Source organism: Eretmochelys imbricata, chromosome 15 (genome assembly GCF_965152235.1).
Source record: "Eretmochelys imbricata isolate rEreImb1 chromosome 15, rEreImb1.hap1, whole genome shotgun sequence".
In the NCBI taxonomy this organism is placed as follows: domain Eukaryota; kingdom Metazoa; phylum Chordata; order Testudines; family Cheloniidae; genus Eretmochelys; species Eretmochelys imbricata.
The window spans coordinates 26,856,774-26,873,358 of NC_135586.1; the positions used below are offsets into that span (position 1 = coordinate 26,856,774).

The following is a 16,585-nucleotide window of genomic DNA, read 5'->3' on the forward strand; positions in this document are numbered from 1 at the left end:
TCCCTGACCATCTTGGCTAATGGCCATTGATGGACCAATCATCCCTGAGTTTATCTAATTCTTTTTTGAACCCAGTTATACTTTTATTGTAGTCTGAGTATTGCACTCATGTATGAAAGATGAGTCCAGGAGCAGGTCCCTCTGCCCAGACAATGGCTTCTATGCACATTGTCCCCACCGTATGTAACTAAGAGGTGAGATGGTGCACTGGGCTCATTACTGGGCATAATACTGGTGCAGAGTAACTAATATTGTATTATATGCACATGTGCTCATTTTGGGGTTATTTTTTCACTCAGGCAGAATATGTCTGTTAGAAAATATGCGTGGTCTTAGACTGTAAGCTCTTTGGAGCAGGGACTGTATCTTCATATATGTTTGCAAAGTGCCTAGCATGGTGAGGACTGGATCCTGACCAGTGGGTTCTGGGAATTACTCTAATACGGCGGTTCTCAAATTATGGGGTGGGTCTCCCAAGGGAAGCATGGGAATATGTCAAGGGAGGCCCAAGCGTGTGCCTTTTTGTTTATTTGGTTGTTTTTTTGTTTTGTTTTTGTTTGAAGAGCTGTGGCTGTCAGTTCTGAATGGCTGGGACTTGTACAGAAGGGCTGTGCACACCAAGGAGGTGGGGGAAAAAGGGGACAGCCTCCCCCGCCCCCAATCCCTCACTGGGAGGCCGCCCAGACATGGACTCTCCACCCCAACCCAATCTGTCACCAGGAAGCAGCCTGGGCTCAGACTCACCTGGAGGTGGCAGGGCTCTGGCTGTGAGCCGCTGGGGACATGGAGGGCGGGCAGTGGGGCAGCTGTGTTTGCTGTGAGAAATGTGCTGCTGTTGGCGTGGCACTGCCTTCAGAGCTGGGTGATGGTATATGTATTTGGGGGGGGTGGGGAGGGGGCGGGGCATAAATAACTACAGACACAAGGAGGCCCCGATCAAATAAGTTTGAGAACCAATGCTTTAATACAACTGTTATAGTAATAATAAAGTTGTTCACTGTGAATGGTTTTGATCTTTGAGATTAGTGCAGCTTACTCAATTAGGTTGTTTCAAAGCACTGTATCAATGGGCCTATATTGTAGAACATCCTCAAGTATATATCTGAATAGGCATTGCTGCTGTAAATATACATTCTGTGCATGTGACTTTTGAATACATGGCAGAATTGCTGACCATCCATGATGTTACAAGAGAGAGTCTCTATTTTAGCCAAAATATTTATAATTTTACAATCCGCCTATCCAAAAAGTGCTTACAGTCCAATGTATCTTAATGGATTTAAGAGGAACATCTCTTTTTGTCTCCCCTAATGTGTCATTTATAGCTTTCAAAGGCTGAGAAGCATTTGTAGATTCTAGGTAGGATCATTTAGGACATTTTATACCATTCCAAGAGTTTGGTCAAAAACTTGGCAGTTTCTGCCATATGCCAGAAAATATTGGAATATTTTACTTGATGAGAGAAAGAGAGAGTTTAAATATCATCTGCTTATTTATTAAATATATTTGTATAATGCATATCACAGGATTTTGGGGGACAAGATATGTGGTTTAGAGTGAGGCAGAAAAATAATTCACAAGTATAGGGAGTTAATATTCCATAACTCATCATTTCCCACATACACACTAAGAATATATAGGCAAGAGGAGACTGAGCCAATCTCCTGGTCTAGGATAGAGCACTAGATTAGGAGTGAGGAAACCTGGGTTCCATTTCTAACTGCCATTGAGTTGCTGTGTGACTTTGGGTAAGTCATTTAGCCACTCTTACCTCATTTTACCAAGCAGTAATACAAGGATAACAATACTTTACCTCCTTTTGTAAAGCATTTGGAGATAATGGATGAAAATCATAATAACAGTAACAGGCCGCTATCTGTGCCTCCATTTCCCTATGTGTAAAATGAGGATGTTAATATTGACCTGCTTTGTAAAGTGCTTTGAGAGCTACAGATGAACGGTTGTATTATTATAGAAGTGCTCAGTATTTATTATGGAAAAGTCTGGCCCCACAACAGAGTCTTTAAATGGGACACAGACTAGGAAATGTTACCAATGTGTGTGAGAGCTAAGAAGCAAAGTAACTCATTTGTTGATGAGGAGTTTGAGAGATCATGGTGCTCTCCCAGGTCTGGTGAAGAACCATAATATGCTCTAGCTATAGATTGGCACTTGTAGGCATTGCCACAGGAGCATCTCTATTTATTGTCTCTCCTTGTACTGTACAAAATACATGTGCTGTTCAACTTTCTGAGGTTGAAAAGATCAGTTACAGGTTTTGTTGCTGGTACTTCTTCCTTAAAGTAGATTTCCCTATACTTTATAAGAATTTCAAAACATTGGCTTTTGCCCTTTCCATTCCCTCCCTGAAAATGATTGAGATCTGGGGTTTCTTCATCTGGCACCAATAGGAAACCTTTTGCTAAAGCAGTGTGAAATGAAACCCTAACCATGTGAAATTCACTTATTTCAGGTATTGTTACAAACTTTAAGCTATATATCTCCAAGGGACACAGCACTTTAGAGGAAACCTGGTTCAGTTTGTAGAACTTGGGCCAATTTGTGCTTTTGTATCAAAATTGTATATAATCTGTATATTGACTGCAAAGCCTGGTGAATCTCAGCTATTTTGACTGAGTTTTGTGTTGAATGTTGGGGTTTGTTTCAACCTGAAACTGAAAATTCAGGGTTGAGGCAGAGTAAATAGGTGCTCATCCACACAGATCAAAATTAAAATGTTAGCACAAAGCTGACTCTAGTTTTGACCAAGTCAGAGGCAACTGAGACTAATTCAGGTCCTCTGGAGAATCAGTGGACCAATGGGTTAACATCTTGCCAACATTTTCCCACCATTGCTAACATTATTTCAGCTCCACCAACATTGGGAATGTTGGGAGCCCTACCATAGCTATGCGGCTGTTGCCAGCTGCATTTGACACTGTATCATCTAACCCTTCAGAGAGCTTGCTGGTTAAAAGGCTGGCAAGTGTTAGATCCAAGCTAGTGCTTCCAACATTTCTAGTACTGGTGTAGTTGAAAGGGTGTTAGCACTTTCTCTAGTGTAATCAAGTCATCTCTTTGAGATTTTGTAATGGTTCATAGTGCCCCTTTCATGTGGCTGAAGTAGGTTGTGTTTTGTGGCTCATTACATGTTCCATTTTGAGTCAGATTCTACCCTCTGATATGCATGTCCCACTGACTTCAGTGGGAGTTGCAAGTGTTTATATGAGGGAAGAGTTTGGCCCATTATAAACATACCCTTCAGATTAGTGCAGTCAACAAGAGCCATCTCTGCAACTTGGGGAACTAGTAGACTCTGCATAAAAATGGATCCTTAGGTATGTAAGTTAATGGGGGCTTTTGTACTGAAACACAGTTGGATGAAGAACATTTTGAACCAAAGGACATGTCTTTGGTCAGTATTTTTTTCCAATCACTCTGATGCTAGTCTTGTGATTATTATTTCTTTGTATTACAATTGGGTCGAGAGACCTTTCTGCTAGTCACTATACAGACATCTACAAAGTCACACCCCCAACTCTAAAGAGAGAGCCTAACGTTGAAAAAGTATTTTCATTTATTTCAGTTTTATTTTGTGCATTTGAGAGCACTTTGTGTGTCTAATAATGGCATTTTCTTTCCCATTCCCCCCTTTCTCCTTCTGCTTGATCCCACAGGGAAGTCATAATTCTGTGATTTTCACCAAACTCTGTTGCAATGCAAGTGAGTGTGATGTGATAAATTCAGCATTATGACATCATTTCGTGACCATCAAGAGAAGATGGGGTATGCGGGAGCTATCCTTGTTTAAACACACATTGTTTTAATAAATAGCAGACATGGTAAGAAACTGTAACAAGTGGTGGATTTCTTCTAGTCTGGTCTATCTGAAAGCCACTTTGCTTAAATGGCAATGCTGTATCTGCAGCAAAGGCTTTCAGTTCTTGTTCTGTTAAACATTTTTGTTTCTGATGTTCAATGCTAATACAAAAGCCCTCTTGACATTTCATGTATCAATGTAATACATGGTATTCTGTTTCATCCACTAGAACGTTGCATTTATATATGCAATTTGACGCTGGGTTTTCTTTGAGGGCTTTGGGGTTTATGTATATAATTTTTGCATAGAAAGTCTTGGCTGTTTAAAACTAGACCTTAAGTGATTATGTAACTTAAGTTCTAGGGTACTGATGTGACTGTGTCTACGCTAGAGAGCTTACAGCAGCACAGCTGTTCCGATGCAGCTGCACTGCTGTAAGATCTCTCATGTAGCCACTCTGTGCCAACCGGAGAGAGCTCCCGTCGGCATCATTAAACCACCCCCCCAATGAGAGGTGGTAGCTATGTCGGTGGGAGAAGCTCTCCTGCCAGTGTAGCGCTGTGCACACTACCGCTTATGCCGGAGCAACTTACATCACTCCGGGGCATAGAATATTCACACCCCTGAGCAACATAAGTTTTGCTGACATAAGTGGTAGTGTAGACATAGCCTGAGACATAAACATTAAATACTAGTATTTATTTTAAATTCTAAATATGTACATATCTGTTGCTGTCTTCAAAATATTGTGCAAACCTTTAAGGATCACTATCAACCTAAACAAAATAATTTAGACCAAAATGTGATGCCCTTCCACTATTTGATTGTAAAGCCACAAAAATTGGCAAGGATGGTTGGGGGCAATTGGAAGTTAGTGGTTTTTGTTTGTTTGTTTTTAAACAAAATAACTTTCAAGATGAATATGGGGAAATTGAGACAGAGAGAATTGACTTGCCCAAGGTGTCAAAGCAGAGCAGATACAACTCAGGAGTTCCTTGCTTCTAGTCCGATGCTCAGTCAACTACTAGACCATGCTACAGTTCATAATTCATACAGCATCTAGCACACTGTGGGTGCTGTTGGAAACACAAATGAGTATCTTATGTTAATTCAATCTAATTAAAAGAAATGCTTTAATTAGCAGATCAGAGTGATTTTCTTTTAACAGTAAATAACATTGAGGACATCAGAATACAATTTGAAGTTTTTGAAATGGGAATATGATTAATATTGTGGATAAAAACATTGTAGGAAGTACTTGTAGTTTAAGCATTCATTTGTACTTATAAATTATGAAGCTGAACTCTCCTGCCCATTCTCTAGATTTTAAAAGGTATCTGTTAGTGTTCGAAACCAGTTAAATTTTTTGACTTGTTACAAACTTTACAAAGTTTACATTGGCAGGTTAACTAAGAGTTTGTTAAAGAAGCTTGTCTTCTCCATTCTTCTTAGTACTCGTGCTCTAGAAAGCTCCAGTATTGCAATCACATTTGTAAAGTGAAGTACATGAGTGAGTAGTCCCATTAAGTTCAGTGTTATTGCTCATATGCATAAGTGTTTGCAGAATTGGGGCTTTGGTGTTCTTCCATCAAAAATTATTATTTGTGTTGTGTTTCTGTTCATTACTGTTAATTTAAATCAGAAAAAATACTTTTGGTTGGAGGTTATCAAAGGTTAAAAATACTGCTTAGGAAGCTTAATAGAATTGAAATGTCGGGGCTAATTTTTATACTAGAAGGAAAAAGTTACTAATATAGGTTTCCTCCTGTGTTCTACAGTCTGTCCAGTGAAGATGCTGCTTTGAGGCTGCATTGAGATGCTAACCAGGTACCTTGAACTTTTGGTTTTCCAGTGCAGCATCTCTAAGTAATATTTTGATATAGGAGAAGACTAAAAAACCTTGAGACTAAAATCCATTCTTGTTTCCATAACTTCAAAGACTTTTTTAACTAGAGATGAGTTTAGATTGTCTTGTATCCTTAAAACAAACAAACCCTGTATCATGAGAATCTCTTTATAGGTTTGTTCTCCTTAGCATTTGCATGCTTGTATCTTCATAGCCATTTTGATTATGTTTAGGAACAGAATTCAAACTGGGTTCCAGTTAAATTGGTTTCTGACATGCTTTGGCCAGTTGGTGTGAATGAATGGGTGGTGCTAAGCCACATTTAAAAAACTGTGATCTAAGAACTGAAGCGGGAAACCATTTAATCTGAATCAGAGTTTAAATCCTGTTTTTAAATACAAATTTCAAACAAATGTCAGTGTAGACAAAGCCAATATTTGTTACCAAAGTGCTATAAATAGTTCCTTTTCTAAGCAGGAAAGAGTATCCCTTCAGGCAGATGAAGAACGAGGTTGACATTGTCAGTTGCCAAAAAGGGAAAAGATGGGAGGGTGGCGGTGGCACTTCTAGAGTGTGACTGCTGCTGATTCTGCAAGCCTTTCTTAAAAACCTCAGAGGAGATGTTATCGCAAATGCACAGGAGTGACAAAGCTTTTTCCCATCCTGCCAAGAACGTGTGTTTTACAATGTATTAAATAATAGATTTGGAATCCAGCTGTAGTGTTGTGGGTTTTTTTAAAAGCAAAAACCAAAAAAAAAAAAAAACCAAACCCATACCCAAAAGCCATAAATGTTTTGAAATCATGCCAAATTAATTTTAGTTGTTTCTCAATAATCAATGACATTAGTGTGTTTTTGCTAGGTTTTTAATCGATCTGTTTGCAGAATTTTATTTTGAATCCGCGAACCAGCAGTGATGATCTGTGACCTGAAAACTGATTACCAGAGACTAGATGAAATTTTTCTGGGATTGTGGACCTTCTTTTAATCTTCTTGTGTAATGATAATCTCTCAGTCGTTCTCGGCATCCTTGTCATCTCCCCACTCTGTGTGTCTTCATAGCCCCACGTTGCAGTGGCACCCTCCGGACAGATTCCCTGTGCAGCTCATCAGTGTCACTTCATGGTTGGCTGGCTGGCTGGCAGGGGTCTTCATAGAGTGCTTTAGGCTATGCTCTCCCTCTTCCACAGTATTCCAAACCCCAGCTGGTCCAGGGAGCCAGGGTCCAAGAATCAGATTCAAGCCTTCTGCATGGCAGCACATATTGCTACCAGTAGGCCAGGCTTAATTTCAAAGCTATTTGACATGGGTGTTGAGTGAACAGTAAAATTGCTACCAGAAAGTTTCTCTCCAAAAATAAAATGTAAATGGTCAGACAGCATTTAGATTTCCAATAACACTAAATTTAACTATACAGCAACCAAAGTACCATGTGTCTGAAAACTTCTGCTGTATACAAAGTTACATAAAATGGAAACTATTGTCATTGTGTTTTTGGTTGGCTAGAATTCTGCTTAACTACAGTATATCTCTAACCCAGGTCTCGTTACTGCTACTGCAGTCACTCAGCCAAGCCAGTAACTGCTCTTAGAATTGTGAAGTTTTTTGCAGGCTGTAATTGGTTGTTTTTTAAATGCAGGTAATAGTATATACATACCTACAGTACTAAAGATGGTATAATAGAGATCATCTTAACTGTATGATAGCCCATTTAAATCCTTGACAACTTAGTAGGTCATTTTGTGAATATGAAGGTTTTAACATTAACGTCTCCTGCATTGTAATTTTATAGGGAGAAGAAATGGGTGACAGTTGGCGACACATCCCTCAGAATTTACAAATGGGTACCAGTAACAGAGCCCAAAGTTGATGATGTAAGTATTTCTGGACATCCTACAGATAGATATCTTTAGAAGTTTTTGCAAAAAGAAAAGGAGTACTAGTGGCACCTTAGAGACTAACCAATTTATTTGAGCATAAGCTTTCGTGAGCTACAGCTCACTTCATCGGAAGTTTTGGAACTGCAGACCAGTATTTAGTTGAGGTCGTAAGGGGACATACTGTCTGTCCTCAGATCTCAAAGTTAATATTGGGTTGGGCCTTAGTACTTAAAGAGAAGATTTCCAAGGGAAACTGAGGTTGCTGCAGAAGGTAATGTTGGTGATTCAGTAAGGTAGCACTTCCCCCCCCAAGTCTCACTCTAATACATGACTTTTAAAGAGATTTGAAAGCAAGTTAGTTTTTTAAAATAGTTAGTTATAGATTCTGCATTCCCATTTTCCAATTTAATAAAAAAAAAAAAATCTCACCTTTTTCTTTTTGAAAGACCCATACAATCATCAGAGGAAAGTAACTTGTGCAGCTAACTGTGCACAGTATGTATACTGTATTCTTGCTGTGCATCGTTACGGTTGCCACATCTCACAATAGAGACACCTTTTTTTCAGTGTCTTATAAAGAGATTCCTCTGTGTGCGTGTGTAGTTTATAAAGTGTTTTAGAATTCTTTGGTATATAAGTGCTATGGAAATGTGAGGTATTATTGTATTGATTAAGATGCTCAAGCCAAGCAGTATAGCATGTTCTCTGCTATTGTAATGGCTATTTTCTCCTGATAAATAAGCATTGCACTTGCAGCGTATTGATGTTCTTACTGTGCAGTGCATTGTGAATTCACTGTTTTTTTGCTATGATAGACACATGGCATAAAACAGCATATATAATGAAAATAAAAATTAATAGCACTTATCTTTTCATCCGTAGATCTCAAAGTTCTTTACAAAGGTAAGTATGCATTATTACTCCCATTTTACAGGTGGATAAATTTGTGCCGAGAGAAATCGTAATTTACCCAAGTTCTTGCAGTAAGTCAGTGACAGAGCAGGGAAATATAACTTGGATCTTCTGAATCCCAGTCTGGTAACCTATCCACTGGACCATGTTGCCACTGTTTTAAATCTATAACAGAGGTGTGAAATAAGTTGCAGTTTGATGGAACTAATAGTTTAGTATCTTGGTTTTCAACCTGTGGTCTGCAGAGACCCCTGGGGGACCACAGACTACGTCTAAGGGGTCAGCGAAAGGTGGTTGTTATCTAGCATAGTAGTTTTCAACTTGTGTTCTGTGGATCCCCAAGAGTCTGCACACTGTATAAGATTTTCAGAAGGGTCCGCACCTCCATTTGAAGTTTTGTAGGGGTCTGCAAATGAAAAAAGGTTGAAAACCACTGGTCTAGTAAAATGTCCAAAATAGTGGCTCTCAAAAAAGACTGAAGCCTGGATTTACACTACTCAAAACCCAATTTCTGTCTTCTGATTGAGGTTATGTTAAACTGAACCTGTTTCTTTACGTGACTTCAGTCGCCTTGCAGAATCTGCTCCTTAAGGTGCAAGACATGCCATATCTACCCCGTTTAAGGAAATCTCTAATCCGCCAATCTGCCGTTTTCAGTTCAAGGCACCCTGTTTAGACAGCTCCTTTAAAGCAGTGGTTCTCAACCTATTTATCGTTGTGGGCCGCAGGTTGAGAACCACAGCCTGCCACCCCCAGACCACTATGCCCATCGCTCCCACCCAGAGACCCCTCCACAGAGTGGGGCCAGGAGTGGAGCCCTGGATGGGGGCTGGGTAGCAGCTGGGCAGCAGGGACCCTGGATCTTGCTGTACAGGGCCGGGCAGCCCCGACCTTGGACCCAGTTGCACAGGGCTGGATTGTAGGGCAGCCTGGCGGCAGCCCAGACCCTCACCCCACATGACAGCTGGCAGCCCCGACCCTGGACAGCAGCCCCCGGACCCCGCGTGGCAGCCCCTGGATTCCAGACCCTCTGCGGGGCTGACCGGCAGCTCCAGACCCTCGCAACGTGAGGCCAGCCCCTGCCGTGCTGGGTGGCCAGGCAGCCATGATCCTGGACCCTGTGGCTCTGTGGCCTTTAGCACACAGCTGGGCCTCAGCTGTGTGCTAATTGGGCTGCGGGTTGAGAGCCATTGCTTTAAAGAACCTCTGTCACCACTAGATGGCAAGAAGAAGCTGCAAGCATAGCCAATGCCTATTCAGCAGTCCAGCCCCTGATTTTGACCTTCCAAGCCATCTGTGGCAAAGCTTAATTGCCTCAGATGTAGACGGATCAAGTGTGCTGCAAATGTCTATAAGTGGGGGCCTTTGTGACTTTCCCCTTTGCTACTATGGCCAGTTAGAAGATGTAGATGATATACCTGGAGGCTGCATCCATTGCTGGGGCTACGTGGTTCCCTCATGGACTTGCACAACACCTTCCATCAGCTGTTGAATGGTTGAGATATTTAAATTAACATGCCTGACTTGAACATCTATGTAAATGTAATCACAATACAAAAAGTTGCCCTAAAGACTTCACTAGCTGACATGCTGCAAAGATTTCCAGAGAGTCTCTTGTATTTAAAAGTTTCTTCAGAGCTGAACAGCTTGTGTGTGAAATAAACTCTCGTCAGTTAGGATGCCTATTTTTTCACAGAAGTGTTCTGTATAGAAACTTTTTATCTCATTGATAAGTGTTGGCACTAATTGGATTACTTGTTATACAAAGAGAAAATGGTTGCTGTTACAATGTGTGCTTTGTTAAATATATTTGAGCCGGGGGGTTACAATTTCTAGGGTTTTTCCAGGCAAACTTTCCTGCATCTAAGCCTGTATCCAGCAGAATACTTCTGACTTTTTTTTTTTTAAATGTCCTTCATAGTACATTAGAACTGAGTTCATAGACATATTCTGCATGAGCATATCAGCTCCGCATAGGCGGATCCTCATTACAGTCAGTGATGCTCAATGTTTGTCTGAGTCCTTTCACATGTAACCAGTCATAGTATTTGGACCATAATTTGGCATATTGGGCAAATAACCCTTGATTTTGAGTCTAAAACTAATTGACAGAGGCCCTTTGAAACTAGGTCATTCTAACATTCACATGCTGTTGCAGCCTTGTTTAAGATTAAAGGGTCTCTGCCTTGTGGCACATGAAATCCCTGAACAGAAAAGAGCTATACATTATTAGAGAACCTAAAGGAGGGAAGGCAAAATCTGATCTTTTTACTTGGGCACAAGAATTATTCTCCACCTGCCCTTGGCCTACATGCACCGAAGCAGATTAAGATACCCTCCTAGTGCTCATTAGAATGGTAGGATGGGGGTCTTACTAATGTGCCCTGCAATGCTCCATGGCCCCAAAGGAAGTTGTATGCCATTTTAGGGGGTATGGTTAGTGTCTCTCCCCCATCAATGCACAAGGTGCTCCTAGGGCCACCTGAGCTGTTTTGGTGGGATGGTTTAGGAGCTGTTCACTCAGCTGCTACCCTTTTGTTCCCTCTGAAAAGAAACAACACAGTGCTTCTGGAAAGTGTGGCTTCCTTGATCCAGAGCTGTTAGATTTGTCAGTAACTTTCTGAAATATGTATATGTAAGTGTTTGTTTGTATTTATGATGTATATTTTAATAGGGAAAAAAACACCTTGTTCCAAGGATAGAGAAAAGTGCCCCAGTGTCTGTCTTGTTGAAATTCTTTTGCAGCCTCAGACCATACTTGATTGTCTTCTTGTTTCTGTCCCTCATTGGAGAGTGTTGCCTGACCATAATGGGTTGATTACTGAGCTTCTCCCTTCCTGGAGTCTGGCTTTTCATTCTCCTCTCAGCAGGAACTGGGTTTTCCAAGAGCAGCGCAGCTGGCACTTTCTCCTAGGAGACCAGTTACATCATCTCCTAATTGAAAATGCTGCATCCCTTTCTAGACACGGATTTTCCACATGATGGATGCAAACATCTCTTTTGTTGCTTTAACCTTGCAGCTCCTGCTATTACACAGGACATGGGGCAGGGGTGTGTGTATGCAGGACTGTCTTGCTGCTGTTGGGATTTCTCTTTCTCTCATAATCCCTCCTGCTCCACTTTTTAGATTTAATGCAGAAACTACATTGTATATGGAGAAGGGAGAAGTCTCAGCAGCCTGGGAGGGAGGCAGGCAGGCCGGCAAACAGCCATCCTTTCCATGTGAAAATTCTCAGTCCCCCACCATTACCATCATGCACACCTTCAAAAATCCATGCAAAAAGTGAAGATGCTGTGTCCTAGGTGACTAAATGATAACCTGGAGCAGGCTGTTGCTTCATAATACAGCCCTTCCAGGAAATAATTGCCCCTACTCCATTCTCTCTCCAGAACCGCTTCATACTCTTTAAAATACTTGGCACTTGCAGCCTGCGAGTCTTTCATCTAAAGATCTCAAGGTGCTTTACCAGAAATGTTCATCACTTTACTGTGAGGTAGATCACTGTTATCCCTATTTTCCAGAATAGGATACTGAGTTACAAAGCAGGGAATTGATTTACTCAAGGCTCCAGAGTGGCAGAGTCAGAAATCATGTAAAGAATTCCCAAATCCCAGCCCTTACTCTAATGACGTTGCCTCTGCTTTTGCCTTCTCGGTTTTGGCAGGAATTCTCTTGATCTTGTCTTTCCTTTTCCAGTTGCCTTTGTAGCTCTTGGGAATTGGGAAAAACATGAATAAAAATACTTTATTTTAATGCACCCAAAAAACACCTTAATGGTGCATAATAAATTAAATTATACACCTACTGGAGTGGCCTGTTGGTATATTATATACCTTCAAGGCTCCGGATATACTAGCTGTGGGGGAGGAGTCCTCCACAGTCTTAGCCCTAGGCAAAACAGATGCTTGGCTGAAAATAAAAGGAGTTTTTCATTGTGTTCTGAAGGCCAGCAGAGCTCTGGTGAACAAAGTATGTGTTCAAATACTTCTCTTTAGTAAATTTCTACTCCTCTCTCTAAAGAGAGCTGCCCCCAAGCATAATGTACAGGTGGGCTTTCGGCTACAAAGTAGTATGACTGCACTAGGGAAAGGTGCAAAACTGCTAGGGCCTGTGCTATTGGTTATAGCACTGCAGTAAGCTATGGTAAAATTTCTGTTACAAAGAGAGAGGTGTGGTATTTTGGTCTGCCCACAGAGCTGGCAACCAGCAACTCCCCAGTTCTAATCTTGATTCTTATGCAGCTCCTTCATTTTACCTTGGATAAGTCACTGGCGCATTCCGCCTCAATTTCTCCAGCTGCAAAATGGGGGGATAATAATGAGCTACCTCACGAGGGTGATGTTATGTTGTGCAGTGGTTTTGAAGATGAAAAGCAAAGGTGTCCTGATCTGTGACTAGGGCTCCTAGGCACTACAGTATACAAATAATAATAATAATAATGTTTATAAACACTAAACATTAGCAGAACTTCTGGTAATAGTTGCTTTTTTGTGTGTGCGTTAGTGGTCATAAAGAATAAACTGTATAAATGTTTCTCAGAGATTCTTATGATGACTGCCTCATCAGTGTTCTTGGTAATTCTTGACTTGGCCTTATTTCCCACATGCAAGTTATAAGCATGATATGCTTACAGGACTAATGCACTGAGCTGAAAGAGAGAGTTTTACACTAACACATGGGTGTTGTTTTCCTGGCTAACAATTCGGAGACTTTAATTTTTGGGGTGTGTTTTTGTTTTTCAGAAAAACAAAAATAAGAAAAAAGGCAAAGATGAAAAATGTGGCTCTGAAGTGACCACTCCAGAGAATAGCTCTTCTCCAGGGATGATGGACATGCATGGTGAGTGGGACGTGATCAGCCCAAGCTACTCCAGGCACTGTTATAAAGGAAGTAACCAATGGACAAGATTCCTCTTGGAATCAACAGGAGTCGCTGATGCATACAATGAGGGCAGAATTGGCCAAGTGAGAATAAAAAAAATTAGAAATGCCTGGCGCTAGATCAGTGTGTGGTATAAGTCATTAACGTTGATGGTGGTAAATGCAGTTTTCACTCAGGCTGCATGTAAAAGAAAATCCCTTTGTCTTCTGTGAGGGGAGCTAAGACACTGAAATAAAACGTGAAAAGGACAAAACAAAAATAAGCCCAGTATCCAAGGTGCTGTTTCGCTTATCTAAGTGACGTAGTAACCTTGTGCAGCTTACAGACACTGCTTGCTTTGGCAGTGGAAAGCTAATGAGTTCTTGTATATGTATTTGCTAACTCAGACAAGCTGCATATGTCTTCACAGTGTGTCTGTCCTTAAAGTGCACAGGTAACTGCCTAATAAAATACCGTTTCGCATTTAAAATATGAGAAAATTTATCTTGAAACCACTTTTTCAAATTCAGCAAAGCAGAGACTGTCCATTGAAGTATGTTTTAATAGATAGTGTGCAATATTAGTAATTTTTAATAACCTATGAAGGGAAGAAACATGGTCATTTATATACGTACCTATTCGCCCTCCCCCAGACTCCAAAGGAGCTGAAAGAATTTTGCTTAAAAAAAATTGTGGGAAGAGACGAAACACACAACTTCATCCCCAAAGTAAATATTTCAGGAAGTCATCAGAATATGAAAGCAGAGAGCTACAATGGAATCTCTTCTGCAACTTCAGCTATGATTGTCTGTACTGTATGGGTATTGTAATAAATTGTTGGGAGGAGTGTTGTGGTGCCTAATTTAGGATTTTAAGGCATTTTGGAGAGTTTTGGATGGAAGACTATAGAAATGCAAAGCATTAAGGAAGTGGCTATGAGACTGGGCTGTTAGCTAGCTTGAAAGTTGTGTACAATAACATCTAAAACAGAATTCCTAATTTGAGCTGTGACAAACAAAAATAACACAGGAGACTTTCTTGACAAGTAGTTGAATCTTCAGCAAGATTTTAAATTCATGAGAACTTTTGCTAAGAATCCTCCTGGAAAATGAAAGTTCCTTTGTGCCATACATAATTGATATGATGAAATAAGCAGATTGGGTTAATGTTGTGAAGAATGGAGAAGCTTTATTTTCAGATCGCCTGCTTCTCCTCTCACTTGTGTCAGGTTTACACTTGTTTAACCCTATTGACTTTAATGGCGTTACTCCTGATTTACACCAGTGCAAGTTAAGAATTGGGGCAAAATTATTCTTTCAGTTCCAAGAAAAAAACACTACTCTCCTGTAGTATTTGCCACTGGGAAGACTTCTCCTTGATAAAATTAACCAAACCAGAAAACAAAATTTTCAGTTCCCAGAACAAATGCTGACAGATTAAGAAAAGCAAGGTGAATTGAGTGTTACCATGGTTTCTATCAAAATGGCATCTGTACAGCTCAGCCATGTTGAAATTCCTTAACTTATGGATGTCTAGGTAGCAGCAGTGGCCAAAGCTGCTTCCCCATTTGAGTTGGAGTAGAAAGGTTTGACCTTTTGAAGATGCAGAATTTTAGCTTTAGCAGTTTGCAGCTTTGTCACCCATCTACACAGACTTCTAGTGTGACTTTATCTTGGACAAGTCATTTAATCTTTGTCTCTCCTTTCCCCATTTGCAAAATGGAGATAATACTTTTTCCTTGCCTTTTGTCCATTTTGTCTATTTAGATTGTAAGCTCTTTGAGACGGGGACTGTCCCCGATTTTATGTGGTGACTACCTGAGTTGGGACCTGATCTCAGTTTGGACCTTTAGGCCCCACATCAATACAAATAATAAAAATAAGTGTTCTCTATGGAAATACACATGAAAACTTTACCTATTACAGAAGGATACTATGTGCTTGATTAGCAGGTTGATTTAAGGGGATTATGTTACAACTGTGCTCCAAGATCTGTACTGGTTGGCTGTCAGTTAATTTCTGGTTGCAATTCAGCTGTTGGTTTGTACCTATAAAGTGGTTTGGGAGTGTTTCTTTCCTTGGACGATACCCCCGCAGATGATATTAGATGAGGCACTCAAGCAGGTAGCCCCTGGTTTCCCCAGGAATTGGATGCAGACAAGGCATTTCCGCTGAGGGGCTCTTGATATTAGAATTTGCTTCTCCCTTTGACTCGACGTGGCCTAGGTTTGTAGACCTTCAGGATACTCTGGAAGGCGCACCTGTTCTTTTGAGTAGAGGGAGGGGCATGAAGGAGCATACAAGTCTGCAGGGTAAGTATTAAGAGTTGGGTACTGATGCTCTCGATGGATGAACTGATAAAATACAGAATTCTGGCTTCTGATAAGAGATTATATTATATAAATCCAAGAATTCTGTGCTGTTATTGTTTAGAGCCCTTGGTCACCATATTTGAAGAAATATGCACTATAGTTAAGCAGCACTGTGTACAACACAGGGCATCAGAGAATGTCAGTTGCGTGAAGGGGACTTAAGTGTAAAGAGTCCTACTAATTTGTGAACCTGAACAGTCCTCAGCTCACCCAATATTCCCAGTGAAGTCACTGGGATTCTTGAGTGTGCAAGACATGTAGAATCACATCCGATATTAGCTATGCTATGATGCATAAAATTATATAACTTCAAGAAGAGCCAAAATATCCTATTTCATTCACTTTTCATCAAGGTAGAATTTTTTTCCAGATGACAATAGCAACCAGAGTTCAATAGCTGACGCTTCTCCAATAAAACAGGAGAACAGTAGCAACTCAAGTCCAGCACCTGAGCAGAACTCAGCAACACAAGCAGATGGCACTGAAGTAAAGTCTGATGAAACTCAAGCAGATGCAAAGGAGCAACCTGGTTCAGAAGGTAATGCATATAGATATATCTTGTGCCTGCAGCTTTTCTAATAGGAAGCACTAGTTTAAACTAACACTTAAGTTCCACATTCTTGATAAGAAAGAAGCTGAAATAATAAAAGTGGAACAGTGTGACTGGCATGTGATAAAAAACACAACCATCCATTTTTCCAAAACAACAAATACAGCTCACAAATCAAAAGTGATGATTTGCCACAGTCCACATGTTGTTAGTTATTTAACTTCTCCATAATGATGTCTAGTTGGCTTAAGTCTTCTAAACTTCATTGCTGTGTCAGTCAGAGCAAAGTCCTTGGTATGTAAGTATTTTATTTATGTACTTAAAACTCCTGTTGACTTCACAGGG

The 16,585-nt window shown here is 40.5% G+C and overlaps 1 protein-coding gene across 3 annotated transcripts in view; it reads left to right on the plus strand.

Moving 5' to 3' along the window:
• BCL7A (BAF chromatin remodeling complex subunit BCL7A) overlaps window positions 1-16,585 on the plus strand; it is a 30,527-nt gene that overhangs the window by 6,642 nt on the left and 7,300 nt on the right. The window contains exons 2-6 of one of the 3 annotated variants that reach the window (XM_077834999.1): window positions 3,678-3,842; window positions 5,599-5,647; window positions 7,459-7,540; window positions 13,202-13,298; window positions 16,061-16,228. In XM_077834999.1, the coding sequence (XP_077691125.1) occupies window positions 5,637-5,647; window positions 7,459-7,540; window positions 13,202-13,298; window positions 16,061-16,228 (358 nt within the window). In that variant the 5' untranslated portion in view covers window positions 3,678-3,842; window positions 5,599-5,636. The remainder of the gene's footprint in view (window positions 1-3,677; window positions 3,843-5,598; window positions 5,648-7,458; window positions 7,541-13,201; window positions 13,299-16,060; window positions 16,229-16,585) is intronic. The other 2 variants (XM_077835000.1, XM_077834998.1) reach the window with 2 other exon arrangements.